At 39.7% G+C, this 17,123-nt stretch overlaps 1 protein-coding gene across 5 annotated transcripts in view; it reads left to right on the top strand.

Annotated features, from left to right (window-relative positions):
* The window catches only part of mkrn4 (makorin, ring finger protein, 4), a 32,984-nt gene extending 16,213 nt beyond the window's left edge, over positions 1–16,771 (top strand). For 3 of the 5 annotated variants that reach the window (XM_061805267.1, XM_061805256.1, XM_061805265.1), the window contains 3 exons: positions 2,191–2,298; positions 15,818–15,917; positions 15,989–16,771. In XM_061805267.1, coding sequence (XP_061661251.1) covers positions 2,191–2,298; positions 15,818–15,917; positions 15,989–16,177 — 397 coding nt within the window. In that variant the 3' untranslated portion in view covers positions 16,178–16,771. The remainder of the gene's footprint in view (positions 1–2,190; positions 2,299–15,817; positions 15,918–15,988) is intronic. The other 2 variants (XM_061805283.1, XM_061805276.1) reach the window with 1 other exon arrangement.
* Positions 16,772–17,123: the final 352 nt, after the last annotated feature.

Here is a 17,123-nt window from a genome sequence, read left to right as displayed (position 1 = left end):
AAGTATGAATAATAGAAGAAAAAGTGGTGAAACTGGATTTTTTTCTTTTTTTTTTTTTTTTTTGAGTGGTCTCTTCGGACGCCAAAGTAGAAAGTGCACGATGACATGGTGTGTAATATTAAAATTCCACCTTGGCACAGCCTGATCGAGAATGAAAGCACAGAAAATACAGTGCACAAAAGCTCATTCTGTATTTTAAATGTAGGAGGCAACATAACATTAACCTTAAAGGTGTTTGAGAATCATTCAGCTTTCAACATGCATTGCTGTTGATATTCTCAAGCAATAATTTTTTTTACACCAAGAAAAAAAGACTATCAATGATTTAAAAAAAAAAAAAAAAAAAAATGGAACAAAGTTGGAAGTGATCGTTCATATTTATAGTTTGCTTGATTTGGTTTGCAATGTATTTTTTTGTTTTGACATTTTTATTGTCGGATTACAAAAACACAAAATTGTTCTTTAAAAATGTTCTCATGGGATTTTAAATACTGTAATCTGAGTCTTTTAATGAGCCGTGTAACTTCAATGGATGACACTGACCTGACCACAGTGCCTCATCTGAACTCAGAATATTATTAAGGACACGACACACTGGTTATCAATTGTTTGGGCTCCTGCCATCTGGAAGGCAGTACAGATATGCAAAAGCAAAGACCAACTGATGAAGGAATTCTCCCCCAATCACACACGCACACACCCCGAGAGCCATCACCACCCTGAATGTTCGTCTTTCCTCGCTATACAGTATATAGCTAGGAAGTAATTCAATGGCATGCTCATTTTAATATCTTAAGCAGTACTTTATGCATTCCATATTGCATGTTTTTATTTGTATTTTTTCTGCAATTTTTTTTTTTTTTTAAGATATATATTTTTGTAAATAACTACAATTTTATCCAAACTATAGGGGGGACCGAATTCTTTCTGTAGGGCCTTTTTTCCCCCCTCCATTTATGTAAGGGGTGGGGTTGGCTGAGAAGATGGTTACCTGCCCTTGTGGTGAAAGAGTAATGGGGCCTGTTAAACTTAACTGGTTTGGCCATCCTCAACAGCAACAACTGAAAATATGGTGTATTCTATAACTGTCGGTGTCTTTCACATGTTTAGTGATATTTTGGCCTACTCTTGTAGAATTGTTAGGCAAAAATAGGGGTTTGACATGCCCCTCTATTTCAGTTGGACTCAAGACTGGAACTCACTTTCAATCAGATTTCAAGTCTACGTTGACTAGGCTACGACACAAACCTTAATTTTGTTTTTTTTTTTTTGTTTTTTTCAAGCCAAAAAGAACTTGATAGTATTAACGATTACTACCTGCTGCAAAACACAAAAGTGCTTTGGCATCTCACAAACTGACACATCGGGATTTTCAGTTAAATAGGAGAATTCATGGATCCATCATTCACAGGTTTTCCAGGTCCTGAAGAACCAATTCAGCCCAAGCCCATCATTACAACCACTGTTTGACTATTCGTATTTTTATCCCCCAGAAATGCTAAGCGACATTACAGCCAGATGTAACAAGACACATCATCCAAAAAGCTAAATTTTCAGTTTGCCACTCATGAAAGTCCTCCCAAATATATAGGGACAAGGAATTTTTATTTTTTTTTCTCAGCAGTGTCCCCTACCCATTACCCCCCCGCCCCCAACTCCCCACCCAACACTTACAGTAACCTTGGCAAGGGAAGCCAGCAGATCTTTAGAAGTAGTCCTGACTTTGTGTGTCCTGATGGCTAAGTCATTGCTGAGCTCTTGGGGTAATCTTTGTCACCCGGCCCCCTAGTAAGATTCCATGGTGTCTTCATGTGAGGAAAAAGGCTTTCTCGATTGGTTCGCTGGAATCATAAAGCTTTTGAAATGGCTTTTGTAAGCCTCTCCAAACATATGGATGTCAATTACTTTTTCTCCACTGTTGAAATTTGTTTTGATTCTCTCATTTGTTCAGTTTTTTTCTCGATCTTTTGTCATACTGGATTTTGTCGACAGATTCTGTTTAAGTGATTTCTTGATCAAACGGGTCTAGAGGTAATCAGGGTTTGTTGCATTCAGTAGAAATTAACCAAAACTCGTGGTGAAACTTAAAAAATAAAACAATATTAGTAGGGGGCCAATACATTGTCACTGTGCTGTATACGATCAAACATTTTAGTCCTGTTGTGACCTCATAAGAGTTCTTTGCTTCAGGACCTGTCCACAGTGCAGGGTGAGGTCAGCCTTCTATGTGCCCAACAAATACTGGGTTGAAGGACAAGCAAAGGAAAATCTAATAGCAGACTTCAAAGAGAAATTCCGGTAAGATTTTGAATACATCTGGTGATTTGAAATCCTCATCTGAAGCTGAAAACTACCATTGGAAATGTATTGAATGAATAGTCAAGTCGTGCTTTTCAGCACAGTCAAATTTATACTCTATTTTCTATTAAGTTAACAATTGTGATTAACCAATATACAGATTGTGAAGCACTAGCTAAAGGTGATGATTAAAGGTACCCTCTTCAACCTATTCTAGTTGATCTTTTCCACCTTCCCTTCATATATATGGAACATGTAAATTAGGCTTAACACAATCTGGATATTTGGGGCCAGTCGCCACCTTTTGGGGGAAAAAAATAAAATGACCGATCTGATGACAAGATGGAGCAATGAGTATTTAAATTACTTGTTCATCTACTCGCTATACTTGTGTACTTAATTGATCAAAAAATACACAATTTACAATAAGTGTATCTTCATCTATCCATGCCAGTGAGGCATAGTGACAGTTCATATTAATGTTTTTCTATTAGATTGCAGTAAGTACATACAACAAAAAATGTATCAACTCTTTGTTGCATTTTTGTTTGTTGGTGTGCTGTGACATTTTTCAGTTGTATAGTATGTGGGTTGGCTCCAAAATAGGTTGGAATTCAGCCAATTCTGGACAGATTGTCTGTTCAACACAATGGCAGCACGTTTACATACAACCACTAGTGCTAGCTTTCTAGACTATGTAACAGTTTGTTGCTGGCTTGAGAGCGTATCATTTTGAAAGTACATGTAAAAGGTCAACCATTACAAGAAACGTCCTGTCCTGATGTTTTTTTTTCTCCCCCCCCCAAAAAAAAAACACATTTTCTTGTACATTCAGTGCAATCCACTCTTGTTGTCATCCCCACGGTAATGAGTGTATCCGGTTGGATTTAAGTTGACAAGATAAAGCCCAATGATGAGTAAACGGAATTCGATGGTATTGGGAAAACAAGATTTTATTGCCGTTGTCTGTCATGAAAAAACAAATACCTTATCTGGTCCTCGCTTTACACGCTCTTACCCGACTTCTCTCCCATGCATCTGACATTTTTTAAAATATTTTTCTTGGCTGTCAGATATTTAGTCCTACGTCAAAAGACTTGAAAGAAGGCTAAAAATAAACTCATATTTGTATTCCAATATGCTGGGCACAATGGTGACGGGTAGTGAATGTCTTTTACGTCATTGATCTGATCGGTGAGTTATTACCAAGCCAACCACTCGATGAGCATGAAACTGTTCATCTGATACTGATATCATCTTGCAGTCTAATGTAAGTGAGCTTTCATCTGATTCAGTTGCTGCTCTTCCTTATTTTTTTCTAGTCATTTAAATTTTGAATGGACTTTTTTTTTTTTTTTTTTTTTTTTTTTTTTTTTTTTTTTTTGGGGTAGTCAGAGGTGGGGGCGGCGGTGAGAGCCATGCCTTACAAATTGTCAGGTAATCTATTTTAATTCCAGGTTGCTTCAGCTGTGTTTTTGGAGATGTGTCCTTGTTTTTCTTCTACTTTGGTAACTCATAATTGCATGCGCAAGCTGAGATACTGGCTCCTATCGAGTTAGTTTTTTTTTTAATTTATTTTATTTTTTTAGAATATTTTCAAAGTATACATTTTACAACAAGTATTGTGATCAAAACTACATGTAATATTAATCACTTTGATAAAACAAGTCGTGAAAAAGTGAGCTCGGAGCGTTTTATTAAAGCGCAAAATTGCGAAAGTATGATTCGACATTCCAGTGGCAGCCATATTATGTGACGTCTCGTGCAGGAATCACACTGGGGCAGTCTCCATGGACAACACACTGTGCCAAATGCAATGGCAGATTAAAAAAAACTTTTTTTTTTTTTCCTTTCTCCTGACGCCCCTTCTGACACTGAAGCTCTTTTTGAAGAAGAGAACATCTCAGAAGCAAGTGAAGCGACCGGGGCCATTTTACCAAATTGTTTTGAGCCATATTTAGATGATATGAGGATCACGTCTTAACTAACAGACTCCCTGACAGACAGATGAGGATGAGGAACCTGATGAAATATTCAAATTGACTGGCCCATAATTGTTCTATTTTTTTATTTTTTTATTATTTTTTTTTCCGCAACCCTTTTACAAGTCTTGTGCATGTAGCATATTCAGGAGAATTGTCAGGTTCACCAATCGGGCATTCATTAAACAGGACTAAAAAGGAAGCAAAGACACCAGTTCAAGTCTCTCGAGGAGAGAGGAACTCTCTTGTACAATTCACCACTGCACTCTCTGATTATACTCTCCTCAATACCTCTATTTAGTTTTAAGATTCCTCTTATTTACATGGATGTTACAAAAAGGAGACGGCAAGCAAAATAGTTGGAAACAGTGTACATGTTTGTTCATGTGCGTGTGCATGTGTGGTCATCATTTCTCTAACAGGCAGTAGTTCTAACAGTTCTGATGATTAGATGTTTTTGTTCTTGCTATCTCCTGCTAGGAGGCTGCCACGTTATCTAGAGCAGAGCAAAGCATTTCTTTATTGGAAGCCGATGTATGATAATTATGATCACAATTATTCCTACAAAAACCCATGCCGGCCAAAGAAAATACGCAGGATGCGGATTTCTAGAATGTTCCTATAAGGATGAGCATGGTTATCAACTTTTTATTAATCCTGCTGCTTTTGGACAAGTACACTGACGCCCCACTGCCTTTTTAACATTTCAGGAATATTCACTGGAAATAATTCGCCTTTTTGTAACATTGGATTCAACTATAGTCACTATACGTCTTTTGGCTAGTTAGCTACCAAAGTGTCTTTGTACTTCTATTTTATTATTTTGTGTTGTATTGTATTGGGTGATTTTAAGTTGTCTTAAACATAATACAAGTCCTTTGTTATATTTTGCTGGTGTGACCAAGGGAATTTATTGTAAATTCACACTTAACATATGCTATAAACTGTGAGACAAATTAGTCCCCCCCCTCCTTCCCCCCACACACATCAAACTTTTTTTTTTTTAACAGCTCTATACACCCCTACCTGTCATTTGGAACTCACAAAGCTCTTGTCCTTTGCACCTGTACAATCCGTTTTTCACGACGAATTGTCTATTGGAAATGTGAAGAGTGAATCCATCCTCCTGAGTGTTTGAGCAAAATCTAGCAACACAATAAGCCAGCATTTTTGCTAACACGCAGAAAAAAAGATAATTTCTCGCTGGTACAAGAGGTAAAGACAGTCTACTCCGCTGCTGTAGTTGTCTGCAACAAATGTCACTTCCTCGTTCTTCAACTCAAAACAATCGAGTGAATTTTCATGGCAGGAGATGAAAAAATCGATATACGGGAAGATTCTCACGTGCTTTGAAAAAACTGAATTTTTTTGGGCGGGGGTTAACACATGAAACTTCGTGTTTTATGTGTAAAATGGATTTCAGGGGTGCAAAGGATGAGAGCTTTGTGGGTTCCAAATGACGGAGGTGTGTATACAGCTACTAAAAAAAATAGTTTGGGGCGGACCAAGTAATCGCTCTCTCATAACGTAACAAAAGATTCACGTGCATATGACAGGCATGCTAAATGTGTCGATATGAGCATCCCTGTCAGAAGGGGCACGTTCGCCTCCCATAGTAGAGTCCACCGCGTGTCTTCAATGGCGAATGTCCGGGGTCACGTAAGTCAGAGGTGCTAAATGTGTCGATGTGCCCGTCTGCGCCATGTCCGCCAATCACTGCTTCGGCCGAGCTTCCGTGTCCAATGAGCCGAAGCCACGCCTCGCAGGCGAGCACGGCTTTGGCCGGGCTTGCTCATACGTACTGTCTGGGAGTCTGTAGTTAGTGATCCACCTATGTAAATATGCCTCGAAACAATAGGGTGATAATTGCCCCGACATTTAAGTCGATTGTGAGACGTTCTCTTCTTTGAAAAGAACTTCCGTCTCTGAAGGGGTGTGTCCCATAGTAGGGGCCACAGCGTGTTTTCAATAGTGAATGTCCGGGGTGACGTCACGGACAGTTGATGCAGCTAATATGGGGACCACTTGGATGTCGAATGACACTTCCGCAACTTTGCGCATGAATGACGTGCTCTCCGCTTATTTTATTTTTTCGTATTGACATTGAAGTGAATAATGTTATGTATTTTTCACTTAAATGTATATTTTAGAATGTTTATAGGGATGACACTTGGGCTTTAAGTTGCCTGTAGGTGCAAATGGTTGTTTCTCTGTGTGCCCCGCGATTGACTGGCAGGCAGTTAAAGATGCCTCCTGCCCAAAGATATATGGGATAGGCTCCAACACTCCTGCAACACCTGTGAGGATAATGAGCTCAGAAAATGTATGGATGGATGTTATATTATGCGGTTACGCCTTGTATAAATGAAACTCTTCAATAAATGAAATGTTTTGGTGTAAACCTTTAAATTAGACTTATCCAATTTACTATAGCAATTACCGTACCACCAGAAAGTGTGTACATCCCTTTTCTTTTTTACAGTTTGCTATGCTTTGCAGACTCATTCTTTAACTGATTTGAATATATTTTTCTTTCAAATCTACATCAAATTTCTCATAACGACAAAGCAAAACTTTCAGATGGTAGTGGAAATTTATTAAATGTAAAACATAATGAGTAGGACATAAGTATTCAATACAACCTTATGGACCACACAACCTAATGCATACTCTAGACCAGGGGTGTCAAACTCCCTTTGGTCTGCGGGCCGACTACAGCTTAATTTGAGATCAAGCGGGCCGGACCAGTAAACTCATTGCAAAATTACATAGAACTAACAATAAGCCCACTTTTTTCCTTTGTATTAGTCACTAATACTAATAATTAGTGCAAAGAATGAGTAAATTATCAAAATGTTTATTAACAGAATTTTCCTTTTACATTATGAACAATATATTATGAACAAGAGAATAACATAAGAACAAAGTATGTGCAATTTTAACAACACTTTTACACAGTTAAACATATATTTAAGTGTGTTGTACATAAAACTGATCACAGAAATAGTAACAATGTTCCAAAAACATTTAGTACCAGCCTTGTGGAACTTAAAAAGACTGTTTTTCAACATCTGGAAAGCAATTTGGACAAATGAATAACTTTCACAGCAATTATTCGTCTTTGCTTGGAATTTGCCCTTGAAACTTGACATTGTTTATCCTGCACAAGTGCATCAATATGAGGCATCATGTCCTGAGAAGCAGCCAATTTCAGAATCTCATTCAAATGCTTATGTGTGAGCTTTGAGCGCAGCTTTGTTTTATTAATGTTCATTAGTGAGAAAACTTGCTCACAAAGATAGGTTGTCCCAAACATGGACAATGTTTTAGCAGCTAGTGCTGTCAATGCGGGATAGCCTGGTAGGAGGTACTTGTAAAATGTGTCCAAGCTTACAGAGGCAAATCTGTCCTTCAGTTCTACATCACACTGCAAATCAATGATTTCAAGTTGCATGGCAACGGGCAAATCAGAAGCTTTGACTGTGAATGGTGAGCGAAAAACTGCAAAATCTGTTTCGAGTTCGCTAAAAACCTGAAATCTTTTCTCAAACTCCATCAACAGCCCTGAAATCTTCTCTTTGTACCGTTTCACGTCAGAATTAACGCTTGCTGCGCAGATATCTTTTAAACAGCGAAAATGAGCAGGGTCACCGCTTGCCACCTGCGTCTCCCATAACCCGAGCTTTAACTTGAATGCACGTATGCTGTCATAATACTGTGTTACGATTTTTTTGCGTCCCTGCAACATTTTGTTAAGAATATTCAAGTGCTTAGTGATGTCAACCATAAACGCAAGGTCCTGCAGCCACAGATGGCACTGTAATTCCTTAACAGGTTTACCTTTTTTCTCCATGAATTGTCCGATTTCATCACGTAAATCAAAGAAGCGCTTTAGCACAGCACCTCTGCTTAACCATCGTACGTTCGTGTGATAAGGCACACCATGGATAATGTTACAGTCACTGAGAAAGCTGTCAAATTGACAATGATTGAGACCTCTGGCTCGGATGAAATTAACATTTCGGACAACCACCTCCATGACGTGATCCATTCTTAGCGATTTGCTGCATAATGCCTCCTGATGCAAAATGCAATGAAATGTCCAAAAATTACCTCCCCCATTTGCGGCTTGTACTTTATCTCTGAACTTTGTCACAACACCTGCCTTTTTACCGATCATTGACGGCGCACCATCAGTAGCCAGGCTTACGGCGTGTGACCAGTCCGCTCCGACTCTGTCCAGCGCTCCAACGACGGAGCTGAAAATGTCCTCAGCTGTTGTGGTGTCGATCATCGGCACCAGCTCGAGAAACTCCTCTGTGACATTCAAAGTCTTGTCAACTCCACGAATGAATATGGCCAGTTGAGCGACGTCCGTGATATCAGTACTCTCATCAATCGCAACAGAAAATGCCACAAATGACCCCACTTTGCGTTTTAGTTGGTGGTCCAAATCTGCAGAGCGTTCCGAAATCCTGTCTGCCACGGTATTTCTTGTCAAGCTTATATTGGCAAAAGCATGTCGCTTCTCAGGACACACAATTTCAGCAGCCGTCAGCAAGCAGTTTTTGATGAACTCTCCATCACTGTACGGCTTTGATGCCATTGCTATTTGGCTCGCAATTAGGTAGCTGGCTTTCACCGCAGCATCACTGGCTTCTCGGCTCCGGGTGAAAACAGATTGCTGTTTCTTCAGACGCGCCATCATTTCATTTACCTTCTGTTTTCTCAATTCTCCATGCAAACTGTTGTATTTTTCACCATGCTGAGTTTCGTAATGGCGCCGAATATTGTATTCTTTAAGCACCGAAACTTGCTGCTGGCACACCAGGCACACGGGTTTCCCATTCACCTCCGTGAACATGTCCATTTTTCTTGAAAAGTCCGACACTCTGTGTCTACTTTTCTCCTTTTTGACAGACATTTTGCTGATGAGGGTGCGAGGCAAACGAAAAAGTAGATAATGCAATTGTCGCCAATAGGCGCTGTACAGACGTTCAATTTTACCAGGTCAAGGTGGTCCTAGTTCCGCCGCAGTGTTGCTTTCATGTTGTCTGCACGTACTAAAACACTGTGCCCCCCAGCGGATAATACAAGAACTACAAATTTTAAAGAAAATTCATATTTTTTTATACAATGCAGCTTTCTTCCCCGGGCCGTACCAAACCACCAGACGGGCCGGATCCGGCCCGCGGGCCATATGTTTGACACCCCTGCTCTAGACCCATCCCAAGCCTGGATAAATGCAGTGTCCGAACGTTATCTGCCTTGAAACTTTGCCAAACAAATGTGTGTTCATCTCAAGAAGTGGGAATGTAAATGCTGTTATGAAAAATAATAATAATTAAGCCACGTAACGTCTATGGATAACACAGCTGATGTTGCTCACAGTGGTCAAAGGAACCGCTCAGTGTGTTTGCTCAGACATTAAAAAAAAAATTAGAGGGAACATTCGTAATGTTAAAAGGTGAAGTTAGGCATGAAAGTTGAAAATGAGGGTGCAGTTTCACCTGATGATCCTGTTGAGGTATCGAAGCATTTTGGAGAGGTGGCTGTGGAGTTTTTGAGCAGCTTATTCAACAGAATTCAAGAAACTGAGAAGATGCCTGAGTAATGAAGGAAAAGTGTGCTAATGCCCATTTTAAGAACAGGTTGATGTGCAGAGCTGTGGGAACTCCATAAAGGCATAGATTTGATGTGCCACACAATGACATTAGGGGAAGGATTAGTTGAGGTCAGACTCAGGACAGAAGTGTTTTCTGAACAACAGTAGTTTCCTAGAAAGAGTACCACAGATTCATTGTTTGCATTGAGGACATAAATGGAAAGGTACAGAGAAGTTCAGAAGCAGAGAGCTTTAATGGATCTAGGGAAAGCCTCTGACAGAGTACAGAGAGGAACTGTTAGGCTGCATCCAGAACTCTGGTGTGGTAGTGAAGTAAGTTAGAATAGTACAGAACATTATGAGGAGTGAGCACAACAGTGCCAAGGTGTGCTGTGGGTGTGACGGGAGAATTTAAGGTGGAGGTGGGACTACAATGAGGGATCAGCTTTGAGTAGTAATGAATAGACTAACAAATGAAATTAGGCTGGAATCCCAGTCAACCATGATGTTCACAATTATATTGTGATCTAGTGAAAGCAAGGAGCTTGTGGAAGAACAGAAACATGGAGGCTTCTATTGAAAAAGAGAGAAATGAGGATTTGCTGGCGTAAGACAGAATAACTGAGTTCTCAGGAGCAGTCTCCCTTTATTCTTCACCATCCCAGCCTCCCTTCCCTAATAGTAAGTGACTCATCTTATATTTCATATAGCAAAATGTGTGACTGTTATGTACTGGTTTACATTATTTTATCCATCCATTTTCTTAAGTTGCTTATCCTCACAAGGGTCACGGGAGTGCTGGAGCCTTTCCCAGCTGTCAACAGCCAGGAGGCAGGGTACACCCTGAATTGGTTCTCAGCCAATCGCAGGGCACATCAAGACAGTCTCACTCACAATCACACCTAGGGGCAATTTTAGAGTGTCCAATTTGTTGCATGTTTTTGGGATGTGGGAGGAACCCGGAGTGCCCAGAGAAAACTCATGCAGGCACAGGGAGAACATGAAAACTCCACACAGGAGGGTCTGGGATTGAACCCGGGACCTCAGAACTGTGAGGCCAACGCTTTCTAGCTGCCGCCACATTATTTTATATAAATTCACAAATCTGATTTTACTTTGTAATTAAAGGATATTTCTTCACTATACACAGTGGCTGAAATAAATGTCTTGACTCATACCTCAGTAATGAGACCTTTTTAGTAGCTCATCAATTTGGACTGAACCAGCTGATAGTGATTTGCACTGACAAGGGACTGGATTGCTGTTTGATAGCTTTTAGGTGTCTTGGCTTTCCATGGCTTTTTGCATCTCCCTTTCTTCATGTGTTCAATGCTTTTTACTTGTAACTTAACATTTATACACAACTTCATTTCTGATCTTATCTGCTCCACTTTTATAGAATGTCTGGATTACTTGGGTTGTTATCCTGGTAAAACTTCCAGGTCAATTGCATCTTGGGAAATACAATGGTACCTCTACTCACGAAAGATTCGGGTTACGAAAAGCCTCCCCAGAAAATTTTTGTCTGTAGTTACAAAAGGAATTCGGGATACAAAAATGGCGCTGGATTCCACCAAATGTAAACGTCATGTACTGTATCTTGGTTTGAAAAGGGCAAGATGGAGCTGCTCTCCCATTGGTCACCGCCGGAGCATCTTCCTGGCATAACATTGGCTGGGAGGGATATCAGTCTTTAGCCATGATGCACTTCCTGTCTCTTAGTTTGTGTCTCACGATAGAGCTTACTCTACCATTGGCTAGCAGGGACTTTACTTACTTTACTCGTGACGCACACCCTGTATCTTTTGTCTTTGAATCCATTGTCACACTCAACGTACAACTTTTGTGGATTTATTCATCTTTTTTTACCATGGACCCAAGAAATTGATGGCCAGCGCAGTGAGACAAAGACAAGAATTGCTTTGTCAATCTTCGAAATATGTAAAAGCCATGCTTGCATGTGGCTTCAAGCTGCTCCAAGGGATTTTGAGAGGATCAAAGTGGAGGTTGAACCTGATATTGAGGAAATTGTTTCGTGGGAAAGACTGAGGAGGACATCGACAATTTGGTTCAGGAGGACCATGAGGATTTTTTTAACGTTCAGAAGCACCACGAGGATTTTTCAACAGAGCAGCTGCATGCAATACAATGGAGGAGCAGTTTGCGGCGTATAGATTGTGATTTTTGTTTGTCGCCATATTGCCTGTCAAAAATCAGCATTTTTGAAAGGTAATTCCATTTAGACGAAAGGAAAATGTCTTATTGCACGACACCCAGGGTTTTCAGATACCGTTAAACATTTAGAAGTTGATAATAAACAAAGGTACGTGGAAAAATTTGAGACATTTGGCATAGAGGATCCATATTTAATGCAGAAGTCTATTTTCCCCAATAAGAAATTTGGCTGTTAATTCGCTTCCCTGTCTTGGACAACTGGATATACACATGTATCTGGTAAGTCGTTAAGATTTACACAGAAAAGTTTGAAATTATATAAAAGTCTGGACGCATACAAATGGTTCGTTGCTGTATATCGCATATGTAACATGATAATTTAGAATAAATACCCATGGTCAAACTAGCATTGAGGCCCCGTAGCTCAGTGGTTAGAGCACTGGTTTGGTAAATCGGGTTGTGGGTTCGTATCCCACTGGGGCCTCCACTCCCTGAGAAGGGTTACGTCAGGAAGGGCATCCGGCGTAAAAATTGTGCCAAACATATGTGCGTTCATCTGAGATGACACGCTGTGGCGACCCCGAAAGGGACAAGCCGAAAGAAACTTACTTTACCCATGGTCAAACCAGCAAAATATAACAAAACGCTTGTATTGCATATAAGACAATTTAATCACACACAATACAAGACAACAATAACAGAGACACAAACAAAGACAGTTTAGTTGCATTTAACACGAGCTAACTATCCAAACGACGTATAGTCGCCCAGTCACTCATATTTGAAAAATGTACAGGTGTGGTCAGTAATGCCCGCAGATATAAAGTTACGGGTGTGGTCCACTAGTCATGCCCGCAGATATAAAGTTGTGGGTGTGATTATAGATGGAATCTCAAGACCTTAAAATAACTTAGTTGTTATACCTGAGTATGTAGTTGTTACCTAATACCATAATCATTTCTCACTGCACAGACTGAGACACATTTTTAAAGAGGTCAATAGACATTCAATTTCAAAACTAAATATTCATATAATCAAATCATTTTATTTCATCATGATGTAGTATCTCACGTAATTTACGGCGCTATCTATTGTGAATCAATTGATGCAAACTCGCAGTAGAATAAATCTTCCTCAAGCATGGACAGCGGAAAAGTTTTCAACTTCAAGATAACGCGGTACCATGGGGGAAAATGACCACATTTAGATATATTGGCAGACTAGTCTAACATTAGAACTTAGATCAAGTCAAAGTAAATCACAATCTCATACTTATTATAGGTAGATACTGAAACATTACCTGTGTGAAATGTTTTCAATGTAACTCAGGGGTGCTCAGATATAGACCTACTTTTCAAGCAGCCAGCCTCTCTCGATCGACCTTTTATTTATTTATTTATTTATTTATTTATTATTTATTTATTGGCATGACTTCACATGAAAAACAAACTTCCTCGCGATCGACGCATTAAGCACACCTGGTGTAACTGAATTTCCTTTGACATGGCTCATGATGGTGATACTTTCGACATAGATGCGCTCTCAGTACGTTAAGCAGCTCGGAACATCTGCTTTTGGCATCACTTCCGTGCATGCTCAGTATGGTTAACGTGCATTTCCTGTTTCCGGGTGAATACTGTTTGTTTAGCATGAGGCTTGTTTTGTTAACGTTTTCATGAAATAAACACGTAAATGTCAAGAGAACATAAGCAATGTCTTCCAATATCTATTTCTTTCCACTCGTAACAAATTTTACGCTTTTTTTTTTTTTTTTTTCATCCTCAACTGCAGATTTGCGAGTGCGATGGGCCGCGGGCGTGAACGCGCTCGTCAAATGTGAGTGAGTGGTTGTAAACTCAAACACGTTATTTCCAGCAAATTTTCCAGGAAAGCAGTGTGGCGTCAGTGTACTTGCCATCTGTCGAGACCTTTAAGTTCTTGGGAATTACAGTCTCAGAGGACCTGAAATGGGAGATGAACATAAACTCTGTCCTCAAAAAAAAAAAAAAAAAAAAAAAAAAAAAAAAAAAAAGCCAGCAAAGGATGTACTTCTTGCGGCTTCTGAGGAAACACTGAGTGTCACAAAAGCTGCTAAGACTGTTCTCCACAGCGGTCAATCCAATCAGTACTGTGTACCTCGATCAAAGTGTGGTTTGGGTCCGCCACAAAGAAGGGCAAACTCCGACTGCAACGGACAATCAAAACCGCTGAATAGATTGTCGGCATCACGCTACCCACTATTGAGGACTTGCACTTAACGCGAACTATGTCCAGAGCAAGCAAGATCTTCTTGGATCCGCCGCATCCTGGCCACAGGCTCTTCCAGGTCCTTCCGTCGGGAAAGCGCTACAGATCAATGAAAGTCAAAACTAGCAGGGATTCAAAGAGTTTTTTTTCCGCTCTGGGATTTATGTCAAATTCTTGATCATGGGACACTCACATCATGCTGGTCGAACCAGTTTTAGTAATATATTTTGTAGACTTTTGCACGATTCGTCACTTTAAAGTGCTCTCTTTGCACAATTGTCATTGCACTGGTCTATAACTGGAACCGCGAACAGGTAAAGGCACTCCGTATGAGCGTAGTGTATGGAATGTCTAATTTCTAACGCAAATTCTCTTAAGACAAATATATGTTCAACTGTACCATGAAATGTATAACCTTTTTGTTTTTAGCCAAAAATAAAAGGATTTATGAATTAAAGCCCACAAACTTTAACCTAGTTTCCCATGTCTGAAAAACATGTGGCTGACCTCTTAACGTCACTACAGGTAAACACATTTCACTGCAGATCTTTTCTCATACAAGCACAGGCAGATCCATTGCGCTGTATAGTAAACGGCCGGGTGGTCATGTACCTTTTCACTAAATACACAGCGTTTGCATAATTTTTAAACAAGACCAAAAACTATATATATATAGATATATATATATATATCTATATATATATATAGAGAGAGAGAGAGAGATATATCTAGATATATATATATATATATCTATATATATATATCTATATATATATATATATCTAGATATATATATCTAGATATATATCTAGATATATATATCTAGATATATTGAGATATATATCGAGAGAGAGAGAGAGAGAGAGAGAGAGAGAGAGAGAGAGAGAGAGAGAGAGAGAGAGAGAGAGAGAGAGAGAGAATATTGATGCTTTACTATTTATCTGTTTGACTAACAACCAAACAAGAATTTCACAAATGGTTAACTGTCTTTGTTTCCAACACGAGGCATATCCTGTTCCTTGCGTGCTTGTCACTTTCTTCTTGGTCATGCTATTCTACAGTTATGCTGTACGTAACGGGACACACGCTAGCTAATGATATGTACAAAATGGCTGACAGGTAGAGGTCAGTCTTAAACTTTTTTTTTTTTAATGTATTGTCAACTCTTTTTCTCTTTTAAAGGTATTTAAATTATGAAAATGGTTCGCTTATTACATTAAACTGCACCTTTGAGTGGGCATACTACATTGCGGTGTAAAACTCGTAATTTTAATTGTAAAGACTCATTATACACAACACAACCAGTTCTGTTTCAAATCTGTCCAAGGGTCAGTCAGGCCAGCCGGGTAATTACCACACAAGATTTGCCATTGTAAGTAATGAATATTTAACATTTTTGATTGTTTTCGCTGAGCTGTCCCACGCCTCAAATTTGACCAGATTACTGTATGCGTGTATGCTGCTTAGTTCTGAGCAAATTGGTATGAACTGAAATGTTTTCAACTTTTAGTAAGCGAAGCTGCAGTTATTATGCACGAAACAAACACTGCCCCTTCGAGACAGAGTGCCTCTTCCGACACGACAGGTCTGCACGCCGCAGATCATTTCTGGTATGTATGATTTGCACCGCATGATGCTGTTGGCTCCCGAGCTTCCCCTTCACTTTCTTTTCACTCATTAGTGTAATACAGATGATGATGATGATTACGACGATGATGATGACGATGACGACGAAGACTATGATGGTCTCCTTAATTTTTTCATTGCCATGACTCTTCTCCGATCTGAAGAGGATGACGACGACAATGATGATGACGACGACGACGACAACTTTGACATTCCTTTTTTCCTAGCGCAGTATGGTTTCTGAGCCCCCTTTGCCCTTAACCCAATTTTCTCTGTGTGGGAATGGAGAAACAACTGTTGACATGACAATGTTGCTGTTATGACACTGCCCCCTTTGTATCACTAGTAATACTTTTGGAGTAGGTGAGGCTCAGTTGTTCTTTAGCAGGTCTTTTGACTGACCTCCCATCCCTCAACCAGATAATTTAATCTACCTGCTGCAGTGGGCAGCTAGAAATAAATGATTCACAAAACTCAAATTATTCTGTGCTAGCTGTACACTGTCTTGAATGGATAAATCAAGCCACAAAATCAAAGGTTATATGTTCCGGCTGTATTTCTTCCTGCAGCTTTAGTGATTCAGAGAGACTCATTGCACATTTTTCTTTAACCGTCTGAGATTTCCAAGTGTTCAAAACTGAGTGTTACTGAAAATCTATTTTAAGTGTTATATGGATGGTTCTTTTTAAATTGTCTACTTTATGGTTGATGTCCAGTCTTGATTATTCCTGCCTCAATGTACCCTGATGATACTCTAACCTAGGTTTTGCCAATACCATCAAAATATTTTTTAAAAACAAGTTATATTCATACATTCAAAATAAACCTTATTACACAATTTGTCTCACTGAAAATGTTTTGTATTATTTTACTATTTATCGGTGGAACAGTGGAGTAGCTGGAGTGTTGGCTTCACAATTCTGAGGAGCAATGTTCAAATCCCGGCCCTGCCTGCCTGTGTGGACTTTGCATGTTCTCCCCGTGCCTGCGTGGGTTTTCTCCGGGCACTAGGGTTTACTCCCACATCCCTATAAACATGCATTAATTGGAGATTCAAAATTCCCTCTCGGTGTGGTTGAGAGTGTGACTGTTGTCTGTTTATATGTTCCCTGCGATAGGCTAGCAACCAGTTCAGGGGGTACCCTGGCTCCTGCCTGATGACAGCTGGGATTGGCTCCAGCACTCCTGCG

The sequence above is a fragment of the Syngnathoides biaculeatus genome, chromosome 2 (genome assembly GCF_019802595.1).
Source record: "Syngnathoides biaculeatus isolate LvHL_M chromosome 2, ASM1980259v1, whole genome shotgun sequence".
Lineage (NCBI taxonomy): Eukaryota > Metazoa > Chordata > Actinopteri > Syngnathiformes > Syngnathidae > Syngnathoides > Syngnathoides biaculeatus.
This window is presented reverse-complemented; position numbering and strand designations above follow the sequence as displayed.